This window comes from Zea mays, chromosome 4, assembly GCF_902167145.1.
Source record: "Zea mays cultivar B73 chromosome 4, Zm-B73-REFERENCE-NAM-5.0, whole genome shotgun sequence".
NCBI lineage: Eukaryota > Viridiplantae > Streptophyta > Magnoliopsida > Poales > Poaceae > Zea > Zea mays.
In genome coordinates this window covers 149071236-149082793 of record NC_050099.1, presented here as the reverse complement: position 1 = coordinate 149082793, position 11558 = coordinate 149071236, and the positions used below count along the sequence as shown (strand labels likewise).

Here is an 11558-nt window from a genome sequence, read left to right as displayed (position 1 = left end):
GCACAGAGGAGAGATACACTGCCTGCCATACAAAGCCTCAAATGGTGCCATCTTGATGCTAGCTTGGTAGCTGTTGTTATACGCAAACTCTGCCAGAGCAAGATGATCCTCCCAGCTACCCTTCCATGACAGAACACAAGCACGCAACATATCCTCCAAGGTTTGGATTGTTCGCTCTGACTGACCATCCGTCTGAGGGTGAAAAGCGACACTAAGCGAAAGCTTGGTGCCCAATGCACTATGGAGACTCTCCCAGAATTTGGATACAAATTTGGAGTCTCGATCAGAAACAATAGACTTAGGTACCCCGTGAAGCCTGACAACTTCCTTCATATACAAGGGAACCAAATCTGAAGCTGAATTTGTGGTCTTCATGGGAATAAAATGCGCAGACTTAGTCAAGCGATCCACTACCACCCAAATAGCATCCCTGCCACGAGGGGAACGAGGTAGACCCACCACAAAATCCATGGTGATATGCTCCCATTTCCACTCTAGAATTTCCAATGGCTTCAGCAAACCTGCAGGCCGCTTATGTTCGGCCTTCACGCGCTGGCATACTTCACAGGCGGCCACATACTTAGAAATGTCAACCTTCATCCGCTTCCACCAGAAGTTTTGCTTCAAATCTCGGTACATTTTGGTTTCACCGGGATGGACGGTGTAAGGCGTTTTATGAGCTTCTCGCAGGATATCCAGCTTCACCTCTGATTTCTGAGGCACACAAAGACGGCCCCTGAAACGAACCAAATCATTCTCATCAATGGTGAACTCCCGCGGTTTACCATCACCAACCCTCTTTCGAGCTTCCTGCAAAAGACGATCCTGCAGCTGAGCCGCACGCACTCTCTCCATAAGAGAGGATTGAATAAGCATCTGAGTCTCCTCGCTAGCGGTGCCGACATAACACAAAGCGATCCCCAAACGGTCCAGATCAGCGACCAACGGCAAGGCCACCTTTGGAACCCCGGACCTGCTAAGGGCATCCGCCACCACATTAGCCTTCCCCGGGTGATAATGAATGGACAAATCATAGTCTTTAATCAATTCCAGCCACCGACGTTGCCTCAAATTCAGCTCCTTCTGAGTAAAAATATACTTGAGACTTTTGTGATCGGTGAAAATGTCACAAGCCTCGCCATTAAGGTAATGCCTCCACGACTTTAGAGCAAAAACCACCGCAGCCAATTCCAGATCATGAGTTGGATAATTCCCCTCATGCTTCCTCAACTGCCTTGAGCCATAAGCTATCACTCTGCCTTCCTGCATCAGCACACAGCCAAGACCGATACGCGAAGCATCCGTATAAACTGTGAAACGCTTACCGCTCTCAGGCAAAGCTAGGATAGGGGCGTCCACCAACTTGCTCTTCAATGACTGATAACTAACCTCACATTCGCCGGACCAGACGAAGGGAACACCCTTCTCCAAGAGCCTAGTCAAAGGCTTAGCAATGCTGGAAAAATTTGGTACGAAGCGCCGATAATACCCAGCAAGCCCCAAGAAACTTCAGATTTCAGAGACACTAGAAGGTCTCTTCCACTCCACCACAGCCGCAACATTATTGGGATCAACCGCAATACCCTGCTGATTAATCACGTGCCCCAGGAAAGCCACTTCGGAAAGCCAAAAGGCACACTTCTTCAACTTGCCATAGAATTGATTCTTCCTTAGGGCACCCAGAACGAGACGGAGATGCTGTTCATGCTCGGCCTCGGTCTTTGAATAAATCAAAATATCATCCAGGAATACGACCACAAAATCGTCCAGGAATTCATGCAGCATCCTATTCATTGCTTCCATAAAGGCAGCAGGGGCATTAGTTAAGCCAAAAGACATGACTATGAACTCATAATGCCCATACCTGGTGCAGAAGGCAATCTTCTCAATATCCTCCTCACGAATCCTCAATTGATGATAACCCGAGTTCAAATCAATTTTGGAGAACACCTGGGCACCCCTCAACTGTTCAAAGAGGACCTCAATTCGGGGAAGCGGATATTTATTCTTGATTGTCACTTGATTCAAAGCGCGATAATCCACACACAACCGCTTGCTTTTATCCTTCTTCTCAACAAACAATACTGGGGAAGCCCATGGAGACCTGCTAGGGCTAATGAAGCCCTTAGCCAGCAGATCATCCAATTGCCGCTTTAATTCAATCTGCTCCTTTGGAGCCATTCGATACGGGGCCTTATGAATAGGCTGCGTACCCAGGATCTGCTTAATCTCAAAAGCTGCATCGGGAATGCCTGGAAGCTCTGCCGGAAACACGTCAGCAAAGTCACACACCACCCGGATGTCCTGCACCCGCAAGGCAGCCTCACCCTCCACCACCATAGAGAAAAAGATCCCCGACTTCCTTGACCGGCGATCAGGAAGCAATTGCGCCAACAAGGATAATGTGAACTTCGGGGAACTTCCCAAGAATACCACCTCCTTACCCGACGGCGCCTGCAATAACACTGTCTTCCAGAAGCAGGATATAACCGCGCGATACTGGGATAACCAATCCATACCCAAGATAACATCGAATGCCCCCAAGGAAATCACCACCAGATTGGCCGAAAAAACCTCATCAGCAAGAATGACGGAACACCCCTGACAAACTGAATAGCTACTAATGGAGCCATTAGTGGAACTGACCAAAATTGGGTGACCCAACCTCTGCACCGAAAGACCAGCCCGCGACACAAAATCCTCTGAAACAAACGAATAGCTAGCGCCAGAGTCAAAAAGAGCATGGGCTGCAAATGAATCAACTGAAATCGTACCTGTCACCACGTCTCCTTGCTCCCTGCCATCCGTAGCGGGTAGCACATAAGCTCCAGAAATACCCGCAGAAGAGGAAGCTCCTGGAGTGAAATTAACAGAAGAACCCCACTGAGCCACCGGAGGAGGCTGGCGCGGAGCTCCAAACTGAGTCAGCACAGGTGTAGACGGTGCAGGAGTAGGTACAACCTGATACTAAGGAAAACCTTGCATCAGCACGAACTGAGAAGTCCCAGGCACAAAAAGCTGATGTGGAGGAAGAGAAACTGAAAACTGTTGCTCAGCACTCGACATCATATTGATAGTGCCCTGAGAAGAGGAGGAAGTTACTGGCTCCCATCTGAGCTTCCCACTGGGATTCCTCCTACACACCACATCTTTGTGGTCCTGACTGCAGATAGAACACCTGCCACTCCACTGGCACTCTGCACGGCGATGCGCATCTCCACAGCGGAAACACACCAGCCCCAGCCCGGGCTTAGGAACGGCCCGAAACCTCTGAGTACTTCCTCCCGAAGTACCTGAGTCAGAAGATTTGCCACGGTAAGGATGGTGGCGCTGATGCTGAGACTTGCCCCTCTTGTGAGCTGGACCTCCAGTGTTGCCCCTCCTTGTGTCCTGGCTACGAGGCTGATCAACACCCGAAGACTTCTGCGACTCCATGGTGTACTGGTGTTGCATCTCCACACCCAGCTCCTGCTCCACCGTGGTACGGAAGTCCACCAACGGAAAGGCCCCCAGTGCATGCCTGATAGAAGGCTTCAGACCCTGACGGAATTGGCTCGCCTTCTCCATCTCATTATAAGCCACATGAGGGACAAAGCGGACCATCTTGTTGAAGCCCACCTCATACTCTGTGACAGACTTCTTCTCCTGCTTATAGGACTGCAAGTCAATCTTCATTTTCTCCAGAAAGGTGACCGGGTAGAATCTCCTTTCGAACTGCCTGATGAAAACATCCCATGATAGGACTCCTGGTGAGGAGGAGTGCGCTGCCTGCACGCCTCTCCACCAAATTTGCGCCTCTCCCTTCAGCAGCTGAGTGCCAAAGCGAACCCGATCTCCATATGCAATCTCGAAGACATTCATCTTATCCTCCACATAAGTCAACCAATCTGCCGCCTCGACCGGAGTACCACTGCCATCAAAAGAATCCAACTTCATGCCCATCCACTGCATCAGAGAAAGACCACTGACTGGAAGAGGCACCTCGGCCCCGCCACCTGGAACAGCACCCGCAGGGACAGCGCCCCCGGGCACTTCTCCACCTCCAGCACCCTGAGCAGCACCCGCAGGGGCGACAGGAATGGCTTGCCTCAGAAGGGCCAACTCCTGCTGCATGGCCTGCATCGCGGCTAACATTGCCGCCGGACTCATCGAGTCCCCACTAGGAGCTTGCGGACTACCCCGAGCTCTACAAGGCGGCATAGCTGCAGCCACAGGGACGAGAACAATAAATAAATGAGATAAGCATAGCATCTCTATAGATAATGTCAAAACTAGCACAGACAATAACATAATCATATCAATAGCAAGACAGAAAACCCATCCTACATGTGCAGTGTGTCAATTTATTACTACTCCACTTGCTAGGACCTACAGCCTATTCCTCTGATACCAACTGTAACACCCCACTGGTCGCACAGAATGGATAATACCATAAACCTCATCCACTAAACTTACTCAACACAAGAGATGTAATAAAGAAAGAATATAAAGCAAGAAAAAAAATCCGGCAGCACCTCCTTTGAAAACTAGCATAACAAGGAGGGGAAACATGAAGCTCATACAAGATATAAAGACATATAATTCACATAGTAGAAACTGTAATGCAAAAGTGGTAAAACCTAATTATGACCCAACTAAAGTAAAACAAATGGGATAAGAAACTCAACCCACCCCAAAATAAACGCTCAACCAAGAACAAAGCAATTCACTAGACTTGTCCAACTCTGATTATCAACATTATTAAATGGTGGTTCCTTTATTAAAGGTGTAGTGGCCGTGCTGCTACATCCCCTTTATTCCCCAAAGCAGAAATTAGGTGCCTGCATCAAACAATGCAAGATGTGAGATAACACATCCCAGCAAGTAAACATAACAACAACAAGTAGGCCATTGTAAATCAACTGTGCTTACACAACCACGTGTTCAGGACTTCTTTCTTTTCTTTTGAACAGTAAATTGCAGCAAGTATACAAGTAACTAAAAACTCAACGCCAAGTAGAATCACCATGCACAAGTCCAAATTATCCACATCCACATAATAGATTCAACACCTCTCCCATGAATGCACATGGCTACAAATGCAATAATGACTTCTGCCTCCATATCTCTAAGGATATGAAGCTGCACCATACCCCTTCTCGGGCAACATATGATGCTCAATGTACCGGTACGGTCGGACCATAAGATCGCGACGAAACTTCAATGCAATGGATGATGAGTGCATTATGCATGACAACATCATAAGTTCTTCCCAAATCAAAATGTGCTAGGCATTTACTTCCAACCATTCCACATAATAACCACTTGAGTAACATAATCAAACCTCAAACTCAACATATGAAATCCATGAAACATGAACATTTTCAAATGATGGTACTCAAAAGAAAATATGAATTTGAACATGATAGCACAACATAAACAAGTATAAGACTCCTCATCTGACAGACGGAATAACCATCACAGTTTTAATTGCCTTCACCGAAGTTTGGGCAAAATCCCTAAGAACGATCCGGAAGTCCACCACCTGTTTTTGACACCCAACTTAGTGCACCAAATTCACATAAAAAACTCAAAGACAACACCACACCTACGCGCAATCTCAAACCCCGCCGCGGTAACAATTCTCCCCTCACTAACCAAACTGCAGCGGCGCTGCTTAACAATTCCATAACTTAAAAATTAGGACAGCAGTGGTGTCAAACAAAAACTTCAGAGACAACTACATAAAATTCCCCACAAGTTTTGTATACAACTCATGATTAAATTCTAACATCTAATTACCTCTAAACGGTCCACAAAATAAACCCTGCAATCTGTTTTTTTCTGATTTGGGCAGCGACATACTCGGATTCAAACAGCGATAACTTTTAAAATATAATTCCGATTTGAGCGCATAAGTACTTGTTGGAAAGATAAGAAAAAGCCCTACATGATTCTCATACTGATTAACACTAATTACTCCCGAAAAATCCCCAGAAACTGCTAATACTGCTGATGTTCATCACTCTGAAAAATCTGTTTTTTTGGACAGCCACACACCCGGATTCAAACGATGATAACTTTTAATTTATAACTCCAAATTGAGCGCATAAATACTCGTTGGAAAGGTAAAACAAAGTTCTACAAGATCCCCAAATTGACACCCATTAATTCTTCACGCAAAAACCCTAAAAACTGCTAGAACTTCCGCTGTTCATCCACCACATAAAATTCTGGACAGCCCCCCTCTATCTAATCGCAAACGCAACATCTAATCAATTGAATCGCAGCGCAAATGAACAAGGGATGAACACAAAAATCACCTTGTGTTCTCCCCCTTTCCTTCCTCCCTTCTTCCCTCCACCAAAATGGTTGGAGAATCGCACCACGAGACGACGATCCGAGCGGCAAGGATTGGCACCTTGGGAGGAGGGGATTGAGGGGGGGGGGCGGCTAGGGTTTGGTGGCTGCAAAAATTGAGAGAGGAGGAGATGAGCAGGGGGGCGGCAGCCAAGGGGAGGAGGAGAAGTGGGGGGGCGGCTGCACATGGGGGGGAGGGGGTTAGGAGGGAGGCGGCTAGGGTTTGGGAGGGTTAATGGGCCGAAACACCTATTGCGGCCAAACTAACCCACGCGACAACTCCCGACCGCAATGCTAGCGTCAAACCAAATAAATTCTACTGCCCTAGTTGTGAATGTTTTCCACAAAATTCCAAATCCCCAAAACAACAACCGGATGAGGAAAAAAACAAAAAGATCAACCCCCAACTTCTCTTCTTTGAAAAAACCGGGTATCACATACCCCTTGCCCAGAATAGAAGATCTGTTCGACCAGTTGAGAGGAGCCAGTGTGTTCTCCAAGATTGATCTGAGGTCAGGCTATCATCAGCTCAGGATCCGACCTTCGGACATCCCGAATACGGCATTCATTACCAAGTATGGGTTGTATGAGTTCACTGTGATGTCTTTTGGTTTAACCAATGCACCCGCCTTCTTCATGAACTTGATGAACAGTGTATTCATGGATTATCTCGACAAGTTTGTGGTGGTATTCATCGATGACATTCTGATTTATTCTCAAAACGAAGAAGAGCATGCAGATCATTTGAGGATGGTATTGCAGAGATTGAGAGAGCACCAATTGTATGCAAAGTTGAGCAAGTGCAAGTTCTGGATAAGTGAAGTCCTGTTCTTGGGTCACATAATCAACAAAGAAGGATTGGTTGTGGATCCGAAAAAAGTGGCAGACATTCTGAACTGGAAAGCGCCAACAGATGCTCGAGGAATCAAGAGTTTCATTGGAATGGCCGGATATTATCGGTGATTCATTGAAGGGTTTTCGAAGATTGCAAAACCAATGACAGCGTTGCTAGGCAACAAGGTTGAGTTCAAGTGGACCCAGAAATGTCAAGAGGCCTTCGAAGCGCTGAAAGCGAAGTTGACTACAGCGCCTGTTTTAGTCTTGCCTGATGTGCACAAGCCCTTCTCGGTGTATTGTGATGCTTGTTACACTGGTTTGGGATGTGTGTTGATGCAAGAGGGAAGAGTTGTGGCTTACTCGTCCCGACTGCTGAAAGTTCATGAGAAGAATTACCCAATCCATGATCTAGAGTTGGCAGCAGTGGTTCACGCACTGAAGACATGGAGGCACTATCTGTATGGACAGAAATGTGATGTTTACACAGACCACAAGAGTCTGAAGTACATATTAACTCAGTCAGAACTGAATATGAGGCAACGAAGATGGTTAGAGCTGATCAAAGGCTATGAGTTGGAGATTCATTACCATCCAGGCAAAGCGAACGTAGTGGCAGATGCTTTGAGCGGGAAGAGTCAGGTGAATCTGATGGTCGCTCGTCCGATGCCTTATGAGTTGGCCAAAGAGTTTGATAGGTTGAGTCTCGGATTTCTGAACAACACGCGAGGAGTCACATTTGAGTTGGAACCTACCCTGGAGCGGGAAATCAAAGAAGCACAGAAGAATGATGAGAAGGTCAGTGAAATCCGGCGACTGATTCTAGACGGCAGAGGCAAAGATTTTCGGGAAGATGCAGAAGGTGTGATATGGTTCATAGACCGCTTGTGCGTTCCCAATGTCCAGTCTATTCGGGAGTTGATCCTCAAGGAAGCTCATGAGACAGCCTATTCGATTCACCCTGGTAGTGAGAAGATGTATCAGGATCTGAAGAAGAAATTCTGGTGTTACGGAATGAAGAGGGAAATCACAGAGCATGTGGCTATGTGTGATAGTTGTCGAAGGATCAAGGCAGAGCACCAGAGACCAGCTGGATTGTTGCAACCGTTGCAAATTCCCTAGTGGAAATGGGATGAAATCGGCATGGATTTCATAGTCGGATTGCCTCGCACTCGAGCCGGCTACGATTCCATTTGGGTAGTAGTGGACCGCTTGACCAAGTCAGCCCACTTCATACCTGTCAAGACCAACTATAGCAGTGCAGTATTGGCAGAGTTGTACATGTCTCGGATCGTCTGTCTTCACGGTGTGCCAAAGAAGATAGTGTCAGACCGAAGAACGCAGTTCACCTCTCATTTCTGGCAGCAGTTGCATGAAGCCTTGGGCACACATCTAAATTTCAATTCAGCTTATCATCCGCAGACAAATGGTCAGACCGAAAGAACTAATCAAATCCTTGAAGACATGTTGAGAGCCTGTGCGTTGCAAGATCAGTCCGGATGGGACAAGAGATTTCCTTATGCGGAGTTCTCCTATAACAACAGTTACCAGACCAGCTTGAAGATGTCACCATTTCAGGCGCTTTATGGAAGGAGTTGTAGAACTCCGTTACAATGGGATCAGCCTGGAGAAAAGCAAGTGTTTGGACCAGACATTCTGCTTGAAGCTGAAGAGAACATCAAGATGGTCCGAGAGAATCTGAAGATAGCGCAATCAAGGCAGCAAAGCTATGCGGACACAAGAAGAAGAGAGCTGAATTTCGAAGTTGGAGACTTCGTCTATCTGAAAGTGTCACCGATCAGAGGAGTCAGAAGATTCGGAATCAAAGGCAAGCTAGCACCCCGCTACATCGGTCCATATCAAATTCTCGCAAGGCGTGGAGAAGTGGCCTACTAGCTCAGTCTGCCAGAAAATTTGTCTGTTGTGCATGATGTCTTTCATGTGTCTCAGTTGAAGAAGTGCTTGCATGTGCCGGAAGAGCAGTTGCCAGTGGAAGGTCTTGAAGTCCAGGAGGACTTGACCTACACAGAGAAACCAGCGCAAATCCTTGAGATTGCAGACAGAGTCACGCGAAGGAAGACCATCAGAATGTGCAAAGTCAGATGGAATCACCACTCTGAGGAAGAAGCAACCTGGGTGCGTGAAGATGATCTGATGGCTAAATACCCTGAGCTCTTTGCTAGCCAACCCTGAATCTCGAGGGCGAGATTCTTTTAAGGGGGATAGGTTTGTAACGCCCTGAATTTGGGGGTAGAATTTTTTTCTTCTTTTCCCTCACCAAATTCGGGCGTTACCCTTTCCTTTTCCCTTTTCTCCTCGCTAAACCTTGTTCTTTTCCAAAGTTATAGCGGGATTCGGCTTGAGATCCCATGTAAAGCAAAACCCTAAAATACTTTATTTTGTTTGCTGCACCATGCCGAACCATGAATTTGTTTGGATTGATTGAAATGGTGAAAACATTCATCTAGAGAAAAATAGATTTTAGAACAAAAGAAAAAACCTTTTTCTTCTCTCTTTCCCCCTCTCCTCCCATTTCGGCCCAGCCGCCCCCCCATCGCGCCCGGCCCAGCTGGCCAGCCGGCCTCTCCCCCCCCCTCTCCCTTCCCGCCGTGGGCCCCTCGCTGGCCAGCCGGCCCCGCCGGTTTGCGGCCCAGCCGCGGCCCCCCTCGCCCCCCCCCCCCCCCGCTTTGGGCCCAAGGCGGCCCAGCCGCGCCCCCTCCTCTCCCCTCCCCTGCGGGCCCCGCCTGTCATCCCCTCCCCTCCCCCAAACCCCTCTCCCCTGCCCAACCGCCCGCCCCCCTCCCTGCTCGCCCGAGCCGCCGCCGCCGCCCTCCCCGCCCGCGGTGAGGCCCTCCCTCCCCCCTCCCCTCTTCTCCCTCCTCTCCCTCCCCCTTCCCCGCCCGTCGGCACTCTCCCGTGGTGTGGCCGCGCCCGACTTGCCGGCCCCCGGCCGCGACCGCCCGGCCCCGCCTCGGTCCTGCCCCGTGCCCGCCCCGTGCCCGCCCCGACGCTCGCCAGCCCCGGCCGCGCCCGGCCCCGTCCGCCCCGTCCGCGCGCGCCCGGCCCCGCCGCCTCGGCGCTCGCCGGCCATGGCGCCCGCGCAGCGTGCCCCGTCCCGCCCGCGCGCGCTTCCCCGCCCGGCCTCGGCCCCGTCCCGGCCATGGCGCGGCCATGGCGGCCCGCCGTGGCCCGCGGTGTCCTCGCTCGCCCGTGCTCGTCCGCCCCGGTGTGCTTGCCCGCCCGCCCCAACGTGTGCCCGGCTAGTTCGCGGCGCGTGAGTGCGGCCTTGCGCGCGTGCTCGCGTAGTGCGCGGTGCCTTAGCACGGCTCGTCGTGCCTTCGTCTACCCCTAGACGAGCCCGTCTACCCCCCCTATATTTTATGCGCGCTAATCACGTTGTTCATGTTAATAAAATAGGAAAGTCAATTTAGAAATTGGTTACGTTAGTTAATTTACATAGTTAATTGTCTATCTCATTTAATGTTGATCTACTAAAAGTGGTCACGTTTCTATTAGTGCATGTAGCTAATCCTTATTATTGGAGCTAAGTAGAACTAGAGCACGTAACGTTTAGTTATTCTTCTACCCGTAATGCGCCTCGAGCATAAGCTTTAACCCCTGCGAGACCTTCCCCCGTCTCTTTCTAACCATGGTAAATGCAATATCGCATGTCATATTCTATGCACGTTTAATCTACTTGTTCTCTTGTATGGTGTACTGTTTGTTACCTAATTTGAATGGATGGATGTATGTATGTTTGCAATCGCATAGAGAACGATTCGGTCGAGGAGCCCGAAGAACTTGCAGGAGAAGCCCCTGAGCAGCAGTCGGTTGGTGGAGGCAAGTGTCCCTTGACCTATCTTTGTCCTATTCATTATTTAATTCACCTCCCGCATTACACATTTATACCTAAGGATTGACTAGTTTTGTTATCCATGTCCTTGTTTACCTATTTGGGTTGGATTATTATTGCTTAGTCTTATGCTATTGCTCCACTCTAATCAATGAACATGATGAGAATGATCAATGATACGCTGTTTTCCTCCTTCTTATTACGATGTTACACTTGTGGCCTTTAAGGGGGCTCGAGCGGTTTCTCGAGTGCCTCTCTGTAAGGACCTGTTCTTTGGATGACCGCCCGGGAAAACAGTGCAACCATGAGGGTGGAATGGGGTGCCCTTAGCTGAATAATTAGAGGATCCGGGGTGTAGTTCGCTTAGCCGTCGTGCCGTCAATGGGGCTCGGTGTATGCGGCTCGCTCTGCCAAGCTTGGGTTCGCCCCTTGGGGAGGAGTGCGGTGCATTTAGGAAACCTAACGGGTGGCTACAGCCCCGGGGAATCTTTGTAAAGGCTACGTAGTGATGCCCTGCTGGGTCACCTTGGTA

General features: G+C 49.1%; 1 protein-coding gene across 1 annotated transcript; it reads right to left on the bottom strand.

The window, feature by feature from the left end:
• Window positions 1-326: 326 nt before the first annotated feature.
• Window positions 327-6504, bottom strand: LOC111591317 (uncharacterized). Its single transcript, XM_035967356.1, has 2 exons — window positions 6303-6504; window positions 327-5524 (listed from the first exon to the last, which is right to left on the bottom strand). The coding sequence occupies exon 2, from the start codon at window positions 4294-4296 to the stop codon at window positions 2968-2970; it is 1329 nt and encodes a 442-aa protein (XP_035823249.1). The 5' UTR covers window positions 4297-5524; window positions 6303-6504; the 3' UTR covers window positions 327-2967.
• Between the last annotated feature and the right edge of the window lie 5054 nt (window positions 6505-11558).

Bases quoted from the DNA above. Each gene is read 5' to 3' on its own strand.
- LOC111591317 (XM_035967356.1), bottom strand. From the start codon at position 4,296: ATGATTATGTTATTGTCTGTGCTAGTTTTGACATTATCTATAGAGATG.